This window comes from Mustelus asterias, chromosome 1 (assembly GCF_964213995.1).
Source record: "Mustelus asterias chromosome 1, sMusAst1.hap1.1, whole genome shotgun sequence".
In the NCBI taxonomy this organism is placed as follows: Eukaryota; Metazoa; Chordata; class Chondrichthyes; order Carcharhiniformes; family Triakidae; genus Mustelus; species Mustelus asterias.
Genome location: NC_135801.1, coordinates 54077896 through 54099654, shown reverse-complemented (window position 1 = coordinate 54099654; position 21759 = coordinate 54077896). Strand labels below are relative to the sequence as shown.

At 43.6% G+C, this 21759-nt stretch overlaps 1 protein-coding gene across 1 annotated transcript in view; it reads right to left on the bottom strand.

Annotated features, from left to right (window-relative positions):
• Positions 1-21759, bottom strand: part of ednraa (endothelin receptor type Aa) — a 64332-nt gene that overhangs the window by 6500 nt on the left and 36073 nt on the right. The window contains exons 4-5 of the mRNA XM_078212333.1: positions 8361-8513; positions 3978-4117 (exon numbers count right to left, since the gene is read on the bottom strand). Coding sequence (XP_078068459.1) covers positions 3978-4117; positions 8361-8513 — 293 coding nt within the window. The remainder of the gene's footprint in view (positions 1-3977; positions 4118-8360; positions 8514-21759) is intronic.

The following is a 21759-nucleotide window of genomic DNA, read 5'->3' as shown; positions in this document are numbered from 1 at the left end:
TTGCATCCTATCAAACTCCTGATGGCTGTATGTTGCTGCTCAAAAGTTCACAAAATGTCTCTGGACAACAACAAGTGTAATAAACAGTGAGCACCAATCATTCTCAGTTGCCTGCAAAATCTGGCCAATGAGCAGTAAATGAGTTACAAGAAGTTGGTTGAGGATAAATATTGAGCCACGACATCAGGGAGAACTGCAATTCTTCTTTGAAGTGCATTCACCAGAGTGGGCAGACGGGACCTCATTTCACATTTCATCCAAAAGATGGCGCTTCCAGCACTCTGCCAGTACCCTACTGGAGTGTCAGCTTAGATTTTGTGCTCAAGTCTCCGGAGAGGGTCTTCAACCCACTTTTTTCAGAGTTTATGATTGTGAGATACTTTTGCAGTGAGTATACTTAGAAATTAAAATGCTTTGGGATATTCTGAGGACATGAAAGACAAATTCCCCATACTGTGAATGCTACTGGGTTTTTACGAACTGCTTGCTTAGTACTGTACTTAGTACAAAGCATCCTAAAACAGGAGGGAAATCAGACAGATGTCATTGTCCACATTGGCACGAATTACATAGGTAGAAAGAGTAGCGAGGTACTGCAACGGCAATTTAGGGAGTTAGGTAGAAGATTAAAAAGCAGAACCTCGAGGGTAGTAATCTCAGGATTACTCCCCGTGCCATGTGCTAGTGAGGCTAGGAGCAGGGTGATAGTGCAACTGAACACGTGGCTAAAGAACTAGTGCAGGAAGGAGGGCTTCAGATTTGTGGATCTTTGGGATGACTTCCAGGGAAGGTGGGGCCTGTACAAGAAGGACTGGTTTCACCTGAACTGGAGAGGCACCAATATCCTGGCTGGGAGGTTTGCTAGTGTGGTTTGGATGGGTTTAAACTAGGCAGAAGGGTGGAATCAGAAGAGTAGGTCAGCAAGTGTAAAGACTGGGGTTGAGCATGGAACCAAGGCCAGGCTAGCTAAGAGGAAGAGCAGGCTGGGAAGATCGAACTTAGTGGGCCTGAAGACCTGGAGTGCATCTGTTTCAATGCAAGGAGTATATCAGGTAAGACAGATTAATTTAGAGCCTTGATTCATGCGCGGAACTTGGATGTGGTTGAGACTTGGTTAAAAGAGGGACAGGATGGGCAGCTAAATGTTCCGGGATATAGGTGTCTTAGGAAAGACAAGAGGGGAAGGCAAGAGAAATGGGGGAGTTGCAATACTGGTTCGGGGACATATTACAGTTGTACAGAGGGAGGACACCTTGGAAGAATCATGTAACGAGACACTGGGTAGAGCTCAGAAACAGGAAGGGCAGTCACTATGATGGGGATGTACTACAGGCTACCCAACAGCTCAACAGATATGTAAACAGATTCTGGACAGAAGTAGAAATAATAGGGTTGTTGTAGTGGAAGACTTTAATTTTCCTCATATTAACTGGAAATCCCTTAGGGCTAGGGGTCCGTCCGGATGGTGAGGAATTTGTTAAGTGTGTCCAGAAAGGTTTTTTGGAACAATATGTAAATAGTCCGACAAGAGATGGGGCCATACTGGACCTGGTACTAGGGAATGAGCCCGGCCAGGTCATCAAAGTTGCAGTTGGGGAACATGTGGCGAACAGTGGCCACACACAATTCCATAAGTTTTCGGATACTCATGGAAAAGGACAAGTGTTGTCCTAGGGTTAAGGGAAGGCTAACTACACCCGGATTAGGCAGGATTTGGAGGCTGTTGTTTGGGAGAGGCTGTTTGAGGGTAAATCCACATCTGGCATGTGGGAGCAGTTGGTCGGAGTGCAGGACAGGCACGTGCCTGTGAAAATGAAGGACAGGAAAGGCAGGATTCGGGAACCACGGATGACCATGGAAATTGCATGTCTAGTTAAAAAGAAAAAGGATGCATATATAAGGTCCAGGCAACTAAAAACAGATGAAACACTTGAAGACTACAGGGAAAGTAGAAAATAACTCAAACAGGGAGTTAGGAGGGCAAAAAGGGGTCACGAAATATCCTTGGCAGGCAGGATTAAGGAGAATCCCAAGGTATTTTATTCATATATTAGGAACAAGAGGGTAGCTAGAGAAAGTTGGTCCACTGAAGGACAAAGGAGGGAAATTATACATAGAACCAAAGGAAGTTGGTGAGATCCTTAGTGAGTACTTTGCATCGGTATTCACAAAGGAGAGGGATACATTGATGGTGTCTCAGAGAGGTATGTACACCTCTAGAGCAATTCATCATTACAAGGGAGGAAATGTTATATGTATTAAAAAGCATTAAGGTAGAAATCCCCAGGGCCAGATGGCATCTATCCCAGATTACTGAGGGAGACAAAAGAGGAAATTGCTGGGCCAGAAACCTTTGTTTCCTCGTTGGCCACAAGTGAGGTCCCAGAAGATTGGAGGATAGCCACTGCTGTCCCGTTATTTAAGAAAGGTAGTAAGGATAACTGCAGTTATCAAGCCAGTAAGCTTGACGTCAGTGATAGTGAAATTGTTGGAGAAGATTCTTAGGCATAGGATCTATACACATTTGGAACTGAATGGTCTTATTAGTGACAAACAGCATGGTTTTGTGCGAGGGAGATCATGTCTCACTAATTTGATTGAGTTTTTTGAAGAGGTGACAAAAATGATTGATGAGGGAAGGGCCGTGGATGGTGTCTACATGGACTTTGGTAAAGCATTCGACAAGGTCCCTCATGGCAGGCTGGTGCAAAAGATTAAATCTCACAGGATCAAGGGTGAACTAGCTAAATGGATTCAGAACTGGCTTGGCTATAGAAGACGGAGGGTAGCAGTGGAAGGGTGTTTTTCTGAATGGAGGTTTGTAAATAGTGATGTTCCACAGGGATCAGTGTTGGGACCCCTGCTGTTTGTAATATATATAAATGACTTGGAAGAAAACGTAGCTGGTCTGATTAGCAAGTTTGCGGATGATACTATGATTGCTGGAGTTGCAGATAGTGATGAAGATTGTCAGAGAATACACCAGGACGTGGATAGGCTGGAAAACTGGGCAGAGAAATGGCAGGTGGAATTTAATTCAGACAAATGCGAGGTCATACATTTTGGTAGATCCAATTCAGTTTGGAGCTATAAAATAAATGGCAGATCCATCAGGAGCATAAACACACAGAGAGATCTGGGAATACAGGTCCACAGATCCTTAAAAGTGGCAGCACTGGTGGAAAAGGTGGTGAAGAAAGCATATGGCACGCTTGCCTTCATCGGCCGGGGCATCAAGTATAAAAGTTGGCAAATGATGTTACAGTTATATAAAACATTGGTAAGGCCACATTTGGAATATTGTGTCCAATTCTGGTCGCCACTCTACCAGAAGCACGTGGAGGCTTTGGAGAGGGTACAGAAAAGGTTTACCAGGATGTTGCTTGGTATGGAAGGTATTAGCTATGAGGAGAGATTGAATAAACTGGGATTGTTCTCCCTGGAAAGTCGGAGGCTGAGGGGTGACCTGATAGAAGTTTATAAAATTATGAGGGACAAAGATAAGGTGAACAATTGGAAGCTTTTTCCCAGGAGAGAAATGACAATTACAAAGAGGCATAAGTTCAAGGTAAGGGGTGAAAGGTTCAGTAGAGATGTGCGAGAGAGGTTTTTTACACAGAGGGTGGTGGGGACCTGGAATGCACTGCCAAGTGAGGTGGTTGAGGCAGACACGTTAGCAACATTTAAGACTTATCTAGATAGCCACATGAACAGACGGGGAATAGAGGGATACAGGCGGTTGGTCTAGATAGGACAACATGATCGGCGCAGGCTTGGTGGGCCGAAGGGCCTGTTCCTGTGCTGCAGATATTAATGGCATATTTTAAATTGGTAATTTTTATACAGGTTCATAATTATACATGTTAAGATAATGGGAGAAAAAATTTCATGTCAACTTGTTAATAATTCCTTTCAGCATCCCACACGGTGAATTTGAAGTTTATGTAAAGAGATCAGCATTTGTTCATCTCACTTACTTGAGGAATTCACATCTCTTATTGTCATCTTGTTTATACCGGTAATTGGTTTTCTTTAGAATCCTGCCAAGATGGAGAGGGAACCAACACAGAGCAAAAATCACAACTAAAAACAAAACGGTTTTGGCCACCTCTCGGCGCTGAAAAATAAACACATAAAAACAAGCTTCAGTTCCATGGGTATCAGCGACTTATACAGAGCCTCAAACAAAACAGATACTTTTCCACACAAGTGTTTGTAAATTGAAGGCTTGTGACAGGAATCCTTTGGATATATTTATCAACCGAATGGATCTAATCAAACAACACATGGCACAAGCTGGTGAAAGGTTATGGGGCGCTGGTTTTGACTTTGTACAGTAGTGAAAATGTGCAATAAAATAAAAATGAACTTATAATGGAGACTACACAGGAAGATATAAAAGCAGCCTGGGAGAGAGAATTATAGAGAAGAGCCTAATAGAGGGAGCACAGTGAGACCAGAGAGAGAGTTATAGAGAGGAACCTAGAAGAGAGAGAGAGCACAGTGAGACCAGAGAGTTATAGAGAAGAAGCACAGAGAGAGAGCACAGTGAAATCAGAGAGAGTTATAGAGAGGAACCTCATAGAGAGCACAGCAAGACCAGAGAGAGAGTTGTAGAGAGGATTTATATCGAGTTATGAGGAGTTATAAATCGGAGACTTGGAGTTTCAGGAATCAGCACACACTGACTGAGTTTGAAAAAAAAAATTAATCATTATATCACTCAAAAGCCGTAAGATGATTGTTTGGCGTGTAACTGCTGTGATAAAGAGCCTGTCGTTGATAGTGAACAGGAGAGCAGTCGACTTCAGAATGGTTTGGTTGTGTGGGCAGAGAAGTGGCAAATGGAATTCAATCTGAAAAAATGAGGTAATGTACTTGTGGAGGGCAAACAAAGCTAGGGAATACTCAATAAATGGGAAGATACTGTAAAGGGTTGAACAAGGTGACAGTACAGGGGAACTAGGTGGTCTAGATAGCATATGACAGGCTTTCCTTTTTCCTTTATTAGGTGAAGTATTGAATACAAGGCAGCGATGTGATGTTAGAGACAGTATAACATGCTGGTCACTAGGGCTCATAGTTTGAGGATAAGGGGGTAAGCCTTTTAGAACTGAGGTGAGGAGAAATTTCTTCACCCAGAGGGTGGTGGATGTGTGGAATTCATTATCACAGAATGTAGTTGAGGCCAAAACATTGTCTGATTTCAAAAAGAAATTAGATATAGCTTTAGGGACCAAAGGGATAAAGGGATATGGGGGGAAAGGTGGATCAGGATATTGAATTCGATGATCAGCCATGATCAAAATGAATGGAAGAGCAGGCTCGAAGGGCCGAATGGCCTACTCCTGCTTCTAGCTTTTATGTTTCTATGGTTAGGCCACAACTGGAATTTTGTGTACCACATTACAGGGAGGACATAATTGCTCTAGGGAGAAGGTGGAAGAGATGATCCCATGGCTTAAAAATTGCAGCTATGAGAAGAGATTGGAAAGGTTGTGGTTGTTTTCCTTGGAACAGAGGAGGCTAAGAGGTGTACAAAATTATGGTAAGTCTCACAACACCAGGTCAAAGTCCAATAGGTTTATTTGGTATCGCGAGTTTTCGGAGCGCTGCTCCTTCATCAGGTGATGAAGGCCAGAGCTCCACTCGTCTGATGAAGAAGCAGCGCTCCGAAAGCTCGTGATACCAAATAAACCCGTTGGACTTTAACCTGGTGTTGTGAGACTTCTTACTGTGCCCACCCCAGTCCAATGCCAGCATCTCCACATCATGGCTATAAAATTATAAGAAGTCTAGTCAGGGTAGACAGGAAAAACTTGTTTCCACTAGCAGAGGGGTCACTTACCAGGGACATAGATTTAAGGTGATTTGTGGAAGGATTAGAGGGAACAGGAGGAAAATATTTTTCATTAAGAGGGTTGTGGCATCTGGAATTCACTGCCTAAGTTGGTGATTGAGGCTGAAATGCTCAATTTATTTTATAAGCACCTGGATCTGCATCTGAAGTGTTTTAACCTGCAAGGCTGCAGACCAGGTGTTGGAAAGTGGGATTAAAATGAACGGTCAGTTTTTTGTTCTTTTTTTTGGCTGATGCAGACATGATAGACTGAATGGCCTCTTTTTGTACTGTAACTTGTCTATGGTTTGATGGTAAATGACTAGGTTAATACACTGTTCTTAGGGGTGTGTGTAAATAGCTGTAATTAGATAAGCATAAATAAAACTCAACTAGCTTTGTTATAATTAATTAGGAAACACAATCAGAAGGGAAGAAGCTAGTCAATCTACTGTTTTATTTTAAGCAGTAAGTTTTATTGCATTACTAATGTTTATATTAGTATGATACATGATTGGGAGTAAATAGAAATGTAATGGTAGTAAGGGACAGTATAGTAACGAAGATTGAAAGTTTAGTAGGCTGTGTTGCCTGACTGGTGCTAGGGTTCAGAACATCTCGGAGCTGGAGAAGAATTAGCAGTGGAATGGGGAAGATTTATTATCGTGATTAGATGACATAGACGGGACTAGGAAAGAGATTTTGTTTCAGGAGTAGAACAGCTAGGGGCTAAATTACAAAGCAGAGCCACAGCCACAAGCAAAGTGGCACAGAGTTAAAAAGATTAGAGAGTTGAATGCATGGCTCAAAGCTTGGTACGGGTGAAATGAATTTCAATTTATAAAACACTAGCACAAGTACTGGGGAAAATGGGAGCTGTACCATTGGGATGGTCTTGAGGGCAGCACGGTGGCACAGTGGTTAGCACTGCTGCCTCACAGCTCCAGGGACCTGGGTTCGATTCCTGGCTTGGGTCACTGTCTGTGTGGAGTTTGCACATTCTCCCCGTGTCTGCATGGGTTTCCTCCAGGTGCTCTGGTTTCCTCCCACAGTCCAAAGATGTGTGGGTTAGGTTGATTGGCCATGCGAAATTGCCCCTTAGTGTCTTGGGATGCATAGGTTAGAGGGATTAGTGGGATAAATATGTGGGGTTATGGGGATAGGGCCTGGGTGGGATTGTTGGCAGTGCAGACCCGATGGGCTGATAGGCCTCCTTCTGCACTGTAGGGATTGTATGATTCTATGAACTATGCTGGGACCAGTATTTTTGTGAGTCATACAACTAAGACAGGGGGGAAAGGCTTTAATATAAATAATGAGGGGAAGGGATTATGTGAGAGAAAGGAAGGCAAAGGAACAAGATGGCAATAAAGTTAATGATAGTCAGCATGTGGCAGCACGCACAAACTTAAGAGTGTGCCAATAGGTAAGGTTAGGGCTTGCAAAACAGTAGAAAGACAATAAAGGTTCAGTATCTGAATGCAGATAGCATTCATAACGAAGTAGATGAATTTACAGCTCAACTAGAAATGAATGTGTATGATCTGTGGTTGTAAGGTGACCAAGGCCTAGGTCCTGAATATTCAAGGCTACTTTATATTTTGGAAGGACAGGAAGCTAAGAAATGCTAGTGGAGTAGCTCTATGAATGAAGGATGACCTTAGTACAAAAGTGAGAGATGACCTTCATTCTAAAGATCAAGGTGCAGAATTACTTCAGGCAGAGATAGAGCAAAGGGAAGAAGTAAATTATGGGAACAGTTTATAGGCCTCCAAACAGTAACAATGCTCTAGAATGGAGTTTACAGGAAGAATAAGGTACAGGGATAATCATGGATGATTTTATTCAACAATAAATTGGATGAATCAGATTGGCAAAGAAAGCCTGAAAGCTGAGTTCATAGTGTTTTAGGACAATTTCTTAGAGGAGCGTGTTCTCGAGCCAACTACAGAGCAGGCTATTCAAACCTGGTAATGTGTAATGAGACAGGATTATTTAATGACTATTAGCAAAGGAGCCTCTAGGTAGCAGTGATCGTAACATGATTTAATTTTGGATTCAGTTTGAAAGAGAGAAGAGTGGGTCTAACACTGGTGTTTTAAACTCAATTAAAGGCAATTACAAGATCAATTAGGCTTGTTACCAAGCTAAGAAACTCTGATAATATGCTGTCCATGCCTTAAAACCTTTGGCTTGGGAAGTCTGGATGACCCAGACTTGAAATGTTAGCTCTGTTCTCTCTCTACAGATGCTGTCAGACCTGCTGAGATTGTCCAGCATTTTCTGTTTTTGTTCCTGGTACTTCTTTTTGGAATTATTAATGGTGCAATTTGTTTTATATGTTATTCATTTGTTCACAAAAGTTGTCACTACATAAAACTGGAAAGGATGTGAACGGTATGTCTGATGAGACATATCGATTTAGTCGAATGTCTGAACATTTTGGAACTGAGAAACTGGGATATGTTTAGACTTGAGCACAGCTCCTTTCTTACGTTAATTGATAGTCAAAAGATTTTACCCGTTTCAAGTGCTCACTCAAGGCAATCCTCAAACTCTTATTCCTCTTATTTAACATCTCGCAGGTCATTCGAGTGTAGAAGAAAGCAGTGCAGACCAGGGGCATGCAGAAATAAAACCCAAACAACCACCAATCCTTCACATCGATGTAGAACTGAAAGAAAACAAATAACATTCCGAGAGACCAAAACAGATCAGATAAGACATTCACGGATAGAGCATCTTTAATTATCTGCAGTGCCATTTTCTTTTAATATTGAAAAATCTACTTGAAAAGATAAGACATGTTATAGGGCAACACAATGGCTGAAAAGAGTAACCAATTTTCCAATTTCCATGTAACTCCAGACCCAGAGCAATGTAGTTGACATTTAACTGCCCTCATGGACTGGCAATAAATGCTGGCCCAGCCGGCGACGCCCATATCCCAAGAATGAATAAAATGAAATTTTATAAGATAATTACTAATGTTTCATTAACATCTTTCTTCAGTCTTAAAAGTTATTTTCCTCCCAGTTCTGAATTTCTCACTGGTGCATATTGTCCTTAGATTGACAAGGCAGAAAAGCTTTCCCTATTGTTCTGTAGCCAGCTACAATGACAGGTATGTGTGAAGTCAATCACGATTTACCCCCAAATGCACACTGCCCCAGCACACTGTGGTTACGTATCGTTGTTATCTTCACTATAAACAGGAAGGAAAAAACAGTACACTGACAATTCATGGTTCACCAGCTCTTGAGGCCCCACTACTTAAAGAGAAAATGGAATTTTGACCTTCATTGCAAGAGGGATGGAGTTAAAAACAGGGAGGTTATGTTGCAGCTGTATAAGATGCTGATGAGGCCACACCTGGAGTACTGTGTACAGTTTTGGTCTCTTTACTTGAGAAAGGATATACTGGCACTGGAGGGGATACAGAGGCGATTCACTAGGTTGATTCCAGAGTTGACAGGGTTGGCTTATGAGGAAAGGCTGAGTAGACTGGGGCTATACTCATTGGAATTTAGAAGAATGAAGGGGGATTTTATAGAAACGTATACAATTATGAAGGGAATAGATAAGATAGAAGCAGGGAGGTTGTTTCGAAAGTAACAGGGTAGTTGTTATGGGGGACTTTAACTTTACAAATATTGACTGGAAACGCTATAGTTCGAGTACTTTAGATGGGTCAGTTTTTGTCCAATGTGTGCAGGAGGGTTTCCTGACACAGTATGTAGAAAGGCCAACAAGAGGCGAGGCCACATTGGATTTGGTACTGGGTAATGAACCAGGCCAGGTGTTAGATTTGGAGGTAGGTGAGCACTTTGGTGATAGTGATCACAATTCGGTTACGTTTACTTTAGCAATGGAAAGTGGTAGGTATATACCGCAGGGCAAGAGTTATAGCTGGGGGAAAGGAAATTATGATGCGATTAGGCAAGATTTAGGATGCATAGGATGGGGAAGAAATCTGCAGGGGATGGACACAATTTAAATGTGGAGCTTGTTCAAGGAACAACTACTCCGTGTCCTTGAGAAGTATGTACCTATCAGACAGGGAGGAAGTGGTCGAGCGAGGGAAGCGTGGTTTACTAAAGAAGTTGAATCTCTTGTGAAGAGGAAGAAGGAGACTTATGTAAAGCTGAGACGTGAAGGCTCAGTTAGGGCGCTTGAGAGTTACAAGTTAGCCAGGAAGGACCTAAAGAGAGAGCTAAGAAGAGCCAGGAGGGGACATGAGAAGTCTTTGGCAAGTAGGATCAAGGAAAACCCTAAAGCTTTCTATAGATATGTCAGGAATGACTAGGGTAAGATTAGGGCCAGTCAAGGACAGTAGTGGGAAGTTGTGCGTGGAGTCCGAAGAGATAGGAGAGCCGCTAAATGAATATTTTTCATCAGTATTCACACAGGAAAAAGACAATGTTGTCGAGGAGAATACTGAGATACAGGCTATTGGACTAGACGGGATTGAGGTTAATAAGGAGGTGGTGTTAGCAATTCTGGAAAATGTGAAAATAGATAAGTCCCCTGGGCCGGATGGGATTTATCCTAGGATTCTCTGGGAGGCTAGGGAGGAGATTGCAGAGCCTTGGGCTTTGATCTTTATGTCGTCATTGTCTACAGGAATAGTGCCAGAAGACTGGAGGATAGCAAATGTTGTCCCCTTGTTCAAGAAGGGGAGTAGAGACAAACCTGGTAATTATAGACCAGTGAGCCTTACTTCTGTTGTGGGCAAAGTTTTGGAAAGGATTATAAGAGATAGGATTTATAATCATCTAGAAAGGAACAATTTGATTAGGGATAGTCAATACGGTTTTGTGAAGGGTAGGTCATGCCTCACAAACCTTGTTGAGTTCTTTGAGAAGGTGACCAAAGAGGTGGATGAGGGTAAAGCAGTTGATGTGGTGTATATGGATTTCAGTAAAGCATTTGATAAGGTTCCCCACGGTAGGCTATTGCAGAAAATACGGAGGCATGTGATTGAGGGTGATTTTGCGGTTTGGATCAGAAATTGGCTAGCTGTAAGAAGACAGAGGGTGGTGGTTGATGGGAAATGTTCATCTTGGAGTTCAGTTACTAGTGGTGTACTGCAAGGATCTATTTTGGGACCACTGCTGTTTGTCATTTTTATAAATGACCTGAATGAGGGCGTAGAAGGATGGGTTAGTAGATTTGCAGATGACACTAAAGTCGGTGGAGTTGTGGACAGTGCGGAAGGATGTTGCAAGTTACAGAGGGACATAGATAAGCTGCAGAGCTGGGCTGAGAGGTGGCAAATGGAGTTTAATGCGGAAAAGTGTGAGGTGATTCACTTTGGAAGGAGTAACAGGAATACAGAGTACTGGGCTAATGGTAAGATACTTGGTAGTGTGGATGAGCAGAGAGATCTCGGTGTCCATGTGCATAGATCCCTGAAAGTTGGCACCCAGGTTGATAGGGTTGTTAAGAAGGCGTACAGTGTGTAAGCTTTTATTGGTAGAGGGATTGAGTTTCAGAGCCATGATGTCATGTTGCAGCTGTACAAAACTCTGGTGCGGCCGCACTTGGAGTATTGCGTACAGTTCTGGTCACCGCATTATAGGAAGGATGTGGAAGCATTGGAAAGGGTGCAGAGGAGATTTACCAGATGTTGCCTGGTATGGTGGGAAGGTCTTATGAGGAAAGGCTGAGTGACTTGAGGCTGTTTTCGTTAGAGAGAAGAAGGTTAAGAGGTGACTTAATAGAGGCATATTAGATGATCAGAGGATTAGATAGGGTGGATAGTGAGAGCCTTTTTCCTCGGATGGTGATAGCTAGCACGAGGGGACATAGCTTTAAGTTGAGGGGTGATAAATATAGGACAGATGTCAGAGGTAGGTTCTTTACTCAGAGAGTAGTAAGGGCGTGGAATGCCCTGCCTGCAACTCGTCAACATTCAGGGCATTTAAAGGGTCATTGGATAAACATATGGATGATATTGGAATAGTGTAGGTTAGATGGGCTTTAGATTCATTTCACAGGTCGGCGCAACATTGAGGGCCGAAGGGCCTGTACTGCGCTGTAATGTTCTATGTTCAATGGCGGGTGAAACCAGAACTAGGGGCATTGCCTCAAAATAAGGGGGAGCAGATTGAGGACTGAGTTGAGGAGGAACTTCTTCACCCAAAGGGTTGTAAATCTGTGGAATTCCCTGCCCAGTGAAGCAGTTGAGGCTACCTTGTTGAATGTTTTTAAGACAAAGATAGATTTTTGAACAGTAAAGGAATTAACGGTTATGGTAAATGGAGCTGAGTCCACAAAAAGAGCAGCCATGATCTAGTTGAATGGCGAAGCAGGATCAAGGAATCAGATGGCCTATTCCTGCTCCTAGTTCTTATGTTCTTACTTCCTATTTGTCACACAACTTGTTTGATATCCATTACTGGATGGACACAAATTCCTTCATCTAAGTATTGGGAAGACAAAAGCCACTATTTTTGACCCCCCCCCCTCCCCCGCCCCCCCCCCCCCCCCCCCCCCCCCCCCGCTTTAAACAGTTCCCTAGCCACTGACTCCATCACTCTTCCTGACTTAGGTTGAACCAGACAATTCTCAACCTTGGTGTCACTATTGAGATGAACATTCATCTAAATACCCACTCCATCACCACGGCTGCCTACTTCCACTTCTGTAAGATGGCTGACTCCAGCCTGCCTCAGCTCATCTGCTGCTAAGACACTCATCTGTGCCTCTGTTACCTCTAGACATGACTATTCGAATGGTTTCCTGGTCTGCCCTTATCCCAATGTGCACCAAGTCCTTTTCATTATCCTTGTGCTTGCTGACCTAGATGGCCTCCCAGTCTCCCAAAACCTCAATTTTAAAATTCTCACCTTGTTTCATATTTCTTTTTTATACAGTCTGCCTGACTCTAAGTTCCTTGAGCTCTACAGTTTTCTGAGATCTCTGTGCTCCTCCAAACATGGGCCCTTGAGCTTTGCTGATTTTAATCACTCCACCATTGGCAACCGTGCTTTCAGCTGCCTAAATTCTGGGATTCTTTCCCTAATCCCTCTCCTCTCTATCGCTTAAGACACTCCTTAAAATGTACCTCGTCATTCAAGCTCTTGGTCTCTGTCCTAATATTCCTTGATGTGGAGATGCCGGTCTCACCAGCCTTGCTGTTAAATTTTGTTTGATACAAAGTACATTGGGATGCTGTACTAAATCAGAGGCATTATGAAAATGCAAGTTGCTGTTAATGTTGTTATTTAACAACTTTTATAACCTTGGGCCATAACAAATCACTTTCTAGATAATGAACAATATTTGAATTGTAGTGACTGTTGTAATGGAGTTAGTTGTTACTTTTAGAGCATTGGAAAAAGTAAACATTTAGGAGATGTCTGGTAATGGGTAACTACAGATCAACTCCAGCAGCCAAGTAGCTACTAAAGAGATTTAAAGATCAGCCATCAGATCTAATGTAAAATTAAACCTGACTGAGAGAGTTGTTCAGTGATTTGTGGACATTTATTTTTATTACTTATAATTTTTTCTACAGCGCAGAGGATTGAAGCACAGTTCTTGCATGATGTTTGTTGTGTAACTCCCTGCAGGACCAGGAAGAAATTAACATCAGGGTAAGCACAAAGATCGCATGTCAAAGCAATTTATTTTTCATGACGAATGTCTTCTGGACAGATTCCATTAATAATTTTGTCCCTGTGAGGCACAAACATCATATTTCAATTTGCAAGATCAATGGAAGACAACTGGGATGATATTTTAATGTTTAACAGACTCAAGAAAAAGCACCAGTCTTTTAAATAGAGGTAACTGTTTGGGGAGGGAGAGTAAAGAGAATGATTATATTCTGGACTGGATTTTACGGGGTGCCATGGTTCCCAATCTGCCAGATAAAACATTGAGAAAGGGAGCCCACCCATGATCCAGATGGGGCTGCCCTGCAGCATTTCAACGCGGGAAGCAATGTTAATTGCTTTAAGGCGAGGCCTCTGCCTCTTTATCGGGAGGAAGTCAAATTTTAGGGAGATGTTTAAGAAGGGAGTTAGGCAGCAGACAGGATATTGTAGGCCGGTTAGCCTAACTTCGGTCATTAGCAAGATTTTAGAGCCCATTATTAAAGATGAGATTGCGGAGTACTTGGAAGTGCATGATAAAATAGGACTGAATCAGCATGGCTTCGTCAAAGGGAGGTCATGTCTGACAAATCTGTTAGAGTTCTCTGAGGAGGTAACAAGGACGTTAGATAAAGGAGAACCAGTGGACGTGATTTATTTAGATTTCCAGAAGGCCTTTGACAAGGTGCCACGTAGGAGACTGTTAAATAAGAGCCCATGGATAGAGGATTGGTTGGCTGGCTGGCAGAAGGCAGAGAGTGGGGATAAAAGGGTCTTTTTCAGAATGGCAGTTGGTGACTAGTGGTGTGCCTCAGGGGTTGGTGCTGGGACCACAACTTTTCACAAGATACATTAACAATTTGGAAGAAGGAACTGAAGGCATTGTTGCTAAGTTTGCAGATGATACAAAGATATGTAGAAGGACAGGTAATATTGAGGAAGCGGGGGGGCTGCAGAAGGTCTTGGACAGGCTAGGAGAGTGGGCAAAGAAATGGCAGATGGAATACAATGTGGAAAAGTGTGAGGTTATGCACTTTGGAAGGAGGAATGGAGGCATAGACTATTTTCTAAATCGGGAAATGCTTAGGAAATCAGAAACACAAAGGGATTTGGGAGTCCTTGTTCAATGCTTTTTACACTTATATGAGGAATAAAAGAATGACCAGGGTGAGGCTGGGGCCGGTCAAGGACGGCAGTGGGAATTTGTGCATGGAGTCAGAAGAGATAGGAGAGGTGATGAATGAATACTTTTCTTCGGTGTTCACCAAGGAGAGGGGCCATGTTTTTGAGGAAGAGAAGGTGTCACAGGCTGATAGGCTGGAGGAAGTAGATGTTCGGAGGGAAGATGTACTAGCAATTTTGAATAAACTGAAAGTTGTTAAGTCCCCTGGGCCTGATGAAATATATCCTAGGATTCTTTGGGAGGCAAGGGATGAGATAGCAGAGCCTTTGGCATTGATCTTTGCGTCCTCACTGTCCACGGGGGTGGTGCCAGAGGACTGGAGAGTGGCGAATGTGGTTCCTCTGTTTAAGAAAGGGAATAGAAATGACCCTGGTAATTATAGGCCGGTTAGTCTTACTTCGGTGGTCGGTAAGTTGATGGAAAAGGTCCTAAGGGATAGGATTTACGACCATTTAGAAAGATGCAGCTTAATCCGGGATAGTCAGCACGGATTTGTGAAGGGCAAGTCTTGCCTCACAAATTTGATAGAATTTTTTGAGGAGGTAACTAAGTGTGTAGATGAAGGTAGTGCAGTTGATGTCATATACATGGATTTTAGTAAGGCGTTTGATAAAGTCCCCCATGGTCGGCTTATGAAGAAAGTAAGGATGTGTGGGATAGAGGGAAGTTTGGCCGATTGGATAGGTAACTGGCTATCTAACAGAAGACAGAGGGTGGTGGTGGATGGAAAATTTTCGGACTGGAAACCGGTTACCAGCGGAGTGCCACAGGGATCAATGCTTGGTCCTCTGCTATTTGTCATTTTTATAAATGACTTGGAGGAGGGGGCTGAAGGGTGGATCAGTAAATTTGCTGATGACACCAAGATTGGTGGAGTAGTGGATGAGGTGGAGGGCTGTTGTAGGCTGCAAAGAGATATAGATAGGATGCAGAGCTGGGCTGAAAAATGGCAAATGGAGTTTAACCCTGATAAATGCGAGGTGATTCATTTTGGTAGGACAAATTTAAATGTGGATTACAGGGTCAAAGGTAGGGTTCTGAAGACTGTGGAGGAACAGAGAGATCTTGGGGTTCATATCCACAGATCTCTGAAGGTTGCCACTCAAGTGGATAGAGCGTGAAGAAGGCCTATAGTGTGTTGGCATTCATTAACAGGGGGTTGGAGTTTAAGAGCCGTGGGGTTATGCTGCAACTGTACAGGACCTTGGTGAGACCACATTTGGAATATTGTGTGCAGTTCTGGTCACCTCACTACAAGAAGGATGTGGAGACACTGGAAAGAGTGCAGAGGAGATTTACCAGGATGCTGCCTGGTTTGGAGGGTAGGTCTTATGAGGAAAGGTTGAGGGAACTTGGGCTTTTCTCTTTGGAGCGGAGGAGGTTGAGAGGAGTCTTGATAGAGGTTTATAAGATGATGAGGGGGATAGATAGAGTGAACGTTCAAAGACTATTTCCTCGGGTGAATGGAGCGGTAACTAGGGGGCATAACTATAGGGTTCATGGTGGGAGATATAGGAAGGATGTCCAAGGTAGGTTCTTTACGCAGAGAGTGGTTGGGGTGTGGAATGGACTGCCTGCAGGGATAGTGGAGTCAGGAACTTTAGGAACATTTAAGAAGCTATTGGATAGGCACATGGAGTACTTTGGGATGATAGGGAGGAAATAGCTTGATCTGGGTTTCAGACAAAGCTCGGCACATCATCATGGGCCGAAGGGCCTGTTCTGTGCTGTACTGTTCTATGTTCTATGTTCTAAGATTCTTTTAAGGTTAACGTGCAGGTTCAGTCGGTAGTTAGGAAGGCAAATGCAATGTTGGCATTCATGTCGAGAGGGTTAGAATACAAGAACAGGGCTGTATAAGGCTCTGGTCAGACCTCATTTGGAGTATTGTGAGCAGTTTTGGGCCTCGTATCCAAGGAAGGATGTGCTGGCCTTGGAAAGGGTCCAGAGGAGGTTCACAAGAATGATCCCTAGAATTAAGAGCTTGTCGTATGAGGAACGGTTGAGGACTCTGGGTCTGTACTCATTGGAGTTTAGAAGGATGAGGAGCGATTTTATTGAAACTAACAGGATACTGCGAGGCCTGGATAGAATGGACATGGAGAGGATGTTTCCACTAGTAGGAAAAACTAGAACAAGAGGAAACTACCTCAGACTAAAGGGATGATCCTTTAACACAGAGATGAGGAGGAATTTCTTCAGCCAGAAAGTGGTGAATCTATGGAACTCTTTGCCGCAGAAGGCTGTGGAGGCCAGGTCATTGACTGTCTTTAAGACAGAGATAGATAGGTTCTTGATTAATAAGGGGATCAGCGGTTATGGGGAAAGGCAGGATAATGGGGATGAGAAAAATATCAGCCATGATTGAATGGTGGAGTAGACTCAATGGGTCGAATGGCCTAATTCTGCTCCTATGACTTATGGTCTTATGCCAGCCAATTGGGTAGGCTGGCATTCCCGTAGTCCGAACAACACCAGCCAAGAGTTGTGGCCATTTCTGGGACTATAAATACTTTCCAATGTTGAGTAGCACAGACTATCCGGGGACAGAGGGCTTGGCAAGGGAGTTGATGGTAGTGGGGGGGGGGGGGGGGGGGGGGGGGGGGGGGGTGGCAGTGGGAGTGGGTGGTTAGGTTTGAGAGGCCAGGGTTTGGGGGCTAAATGGGGGGATGACCTTGGATCGAGTGTCTCCAATGGGCACAGGAGGTCAAGTAGGAGGTCCCCAAATACCAGTGCACATCGCTAAAACTGTTGGGCACCCTGCTTCACGTTGTCATTCCTATACCATGGGCAACATACCTGTGGCGGCAGGATGAAGTCCTTGGGTGGCTATTAATAGGCTGCTTAAGGGCTTCAATAGGTCCAAGGCCCACACCCTATAAAATTTCAGATTGGGCAGGGGTAGGTGGCAGGAAGGCCAACAATTGGATTTTACATACCACCCCTCGCCAAACCCAGTGGCAGGGGAGTGTAAAATCCAAACCCATTGAACTAGTTTGATAAGTTAACAAGTAATGCAGTTATCCCTGGGTTTGGTGATCATAGAATCATAAAAATTTCAATAGAGCAGAAGGCCATTTGGCCAATTATGCTCACATTGGTTCCAAATGCAGCAATTTATGCTGATCCTATTACCCTGTCCTCCTCCAGCACCCTTTAATATTTTTCATCAAGTCCTTCTCCAACTCTAGCTGTTGTGATTTATTGCCTTTCAACAATCATTGTGGTAATTTATTTCATATCTTAATTACTTTTTATGTTAAAAGCTTTATAGGAGGAGGTCTTTAAAAGCATTGCGATCTTAGGAGAAGGTGAGACCGAAGCCTCCTCCAAATTCAAGGCTAGTACCATGGAGTTCTTAAATTTTATTTTCCTTCTTGCCCACTGATGATCATGTCATAACTGATCTTCAGCTTCAAATTCATTTTCCTGCCCGCTCCCAATGAATCCCTTGATTCCCTGAGAGACCAAATAGTGTATATCTCAAACGTGAATATATTCAATGATGGGACGTTCATGCAGAAAGATCAAGGAAGTATAATGTACCACAATCACAGGCACAGAGGATGCCCTATTTTGCTTTGAACAAAGGCATGTTGATGCTGTGGCAGGAACAGGAATCTGATAGAATAGGTTTAAACAAAATGGTGGGAAAGATTGGTCTGGATTTTGGGGGCAAAACACATTAGAGGCAATCAAAGAAAGAGAGATTAAATTTGGTTTGCAAGCAAGAGGGATCAAGGGTTCACTTTTCTGAGATGGTTGTTTTGAAAGGGAAGGGGGTCTAAGAAAAAGGAACCACTCAATTTACAAAATGCACTGCATGAACTTTGCAAGGCTCCTTAGGTAGCACCTTCCAAACCCATGTAATCCCTACAGTGCAGAAGGAGACCATTTGGTCCATCGAGCCTGCACTGACAACAAACAATCCCACCCAGACTTTATCGCTGTAACCCTGCTAATCCCCCTGATACTAGGGACAATTTAGCATGGCCAATCAACCTAACACCGACACGAGGAGAATGTGCAAACTCTACACAGACAGTGAGCTGAGGCTGGAATTAAACCCCGGTCCCTGGCGATGTGAGGCAGCAGTGCTAACCACTGTGCCACCGTGCCACACTTTGTTGCCCACTCACTAACCTGTCTATATCTCTGTGTTCTTCTCACAGCTTGCATTCCCTACTAGTTTTGTATTATTAGCAAACTTAAATACATTACACTCAGTCTCTTTGTCTAATTTATTCCTACAGATTGTAAATAGCTGAGTTCTCAGCATTGATTTTGAGGGTACTCTACTATTCATCGCTACCAACTTAAAGATGTCCCATTTATCCCTACTCTTTGCTTCTTGTCTGTCAACCAATTCACTATCCATGCTAATTTATTACATCCAACTCCATGAGCCCTTATCTTCTGGATTTAGCTTTTAGTTAGCATCTTATTGAATGTCTTTTGGAAATCTAAGTATACTACATCTACTGATTCCCCTTCATCTACCTGATTATTTACTTCCTCAAAACATATAGCAAGCACAATTTCCCTTTCGTAAAGCCATGTTGACATTGCCTGATCATGTTACGAATTTGTAAGACTTTGGGTGGGATCTTGAGCCCACTCTCGGCATCTGTAGGATCGGCGGCAGGGGCTCAAGATCCGGGATCTCGTCGGCAAGATCGCGGTTTTCAATTTTTGCCGTCACTTACCGGCAACATAATCAAGGTGATAATGGGTGTGAACCTGAGTTTAATACCTTTGAATGTAGTTTACTACAATTAAACACCCCTCCAATCAGGTATTGACCCCTCACTGTAATTTCACATCACATCGGCAAGGTTTACACCAGGTTCACAACCAGATGTGATCCTGTCGTGGAGATCACCTCAGAGGCTTAAAGGTGAGTATAGCTCCTGGGGGAGAGTGACATAGCCAGGCAGTGGCCTGGCAATGCCCCCAGCCCTGCCCCCTAGCACAGGTTAGCATTGCCTAGTGTCTAGTGGGAGCCTCATGGAGGGGGGGGGGGGGGGGGGGGGAGGGGGAGGGGAGAGAGAGAGTGGGTGGTGGATTCATTTATTTGTGAATACGGGGGGAGCAGACATGAGAGCTGGGGATATGACACTGAGTGTTCAGGTGGAGGATTGCGGGGAAGAGGTTCGATGTTCGGGGGGAAGGGTGTCAGCATTAACTGTTGGGAGGGGAGGGGAGGTGCCAGCCCTGATTGTGGGCAGGTGGGGGGATTAGCCTCTGAGACCACCATGGTGGGGTGGGGATGAGGTTTTTTTTTCCTCTGAAAGGGTACCCCAATCTCAGTGCAGCCGGGCTTTACCAGCGTGTTTAGGCTCCGTGCCTCAACTATGACGGCTTGAAACACCCCTTTATTTGACAGTGTCAGAAGATCTGGAGAGAAAACCTGCCTGTTTCTCTGGAGAGAAGCACACCGGTTTTCAGTCAGACCCAAACACTGCCAAATTCTGGTAAGATCGCCCGCAGTCACATTACATTCCAGCACCTTCCTGCTGATTGATGTCCTGTAGTTCCCTATTTTCTCTCACCTCCCTTTCTTGAATGGCAGCATTATAGTTGCTATCTTCCAATTTGCTGGGAATTTCCTAGAATTGAGGAAATTTGGGAAAATCATAGCTAGTGCACCCACTATCTCTACAGCTATCTCTTTTAGAATATCAGGTCCTGGGGATTTGTCGAATTTTAGTCCTTGATGTTTCTCTAGTACTTTTTCTTTACTGATATTAAATACCTTAATTCCCTCACATGTTTGAGCGCCAAGGTTACCCTCTATTTCTGGTATGTGACTTGTGTCTTTTACTGTGACTCCTTAGGGAGATGGGTTTAAAGAAATGGTTGGCAGTGGAGACGAGAAACCAGGGATTATCTTTGCTGTCTAGGATGATCCTGGCATAGTGGGAGGCTTTGGTAGAGCAGACAGAGACCCAAAGACGTTTGATGTGGCCCAGTGAGATTTGGCGATGGATAATCAAACCACTTGTGCAACAGATGCACTCAGGACGTCACCCTTTGGATGTGAGAGAATAAAGATGGGAGTCAGTCCAGATATGAGGAAAAATTTAAGGAAATATCTACTTAGTATGGAGAGACTTTGTTTTAAGTTATAGAATCTTGGATTGTAAAATTAAAATATAATGGACTAAAAAATGATTTGTCATTTAAAAGATAATTGGAACTAGGTCATCTATTTTAAAATTACTTAATTAGAAAACAAAAGTCCCAACCAGCTCGGAACCTGTCAATGATTTTATAGCTTAGAAAGTGAAGTTGAACTATCACATGGATGGGAGATCAGATGCCACCTAACCCACAGGCAAAATGATCAATAACTTATTGATCTATCCAGACTTTATGTCAGAGCAGTGGGACCAAAGGCAATAAAATCAGGTATTTTAAGTGTGACAAGATGAATGACTAAGTTAGTCTCCATTGGCCTTTTTGACAGAAAATGGGTGAACCTTTAAGAGCACAAAGCGTGAGACATCCAGCTATGTAGTGACTGCGGAGAAATACAATTTGACTCCTTACCACCACCCAATCATATCGGTTTGAGGCAATGACATTTGTTAAGACATTCTAGTGACATTCACAGTGAATGTGTTGAAACAGTTCATACATTTGGAGAAGTCAGGATAACTGACAAGGAGTCTACGCCTAGCAATGTTTGATTGGCAGCACATCTGACCAATCTGCTGCTTGAAGGGTTGGAAGAGTATCAATGTTCCAGTCTTAGGCATCTTTCAAGTTGGGACTCAGGCCTGGCTGGAATTTTACCGCCTTGTCCGCCTCAGAATTGGGGTGGGCATGGCGCACAGAACTGAATTCTCCGTTGGCCTCGGGTGGGATTTTATGAGCCTCGCCCGAGCAAGCTTGTAAAATCCCAGGGTGTGGAATTTTGTGGATGAGATGGAGAATTTGGCCATTGGCTAGACAGCCAGCGTGAGCCCCACATCACCTCTTATTGAGATGGTCAGCAGCACTCAGGCATTTGACAAGTCAGTGGCAGGCCTTCCCCAAGGGGTGTTAGTCCCATCTGTTGAGAGATGTCAGCCAATTAGAGGTCAGCAACTCTTTTTGTATTCAGCAGCAGTGCTGGGGTTGTGGCTGCCAAT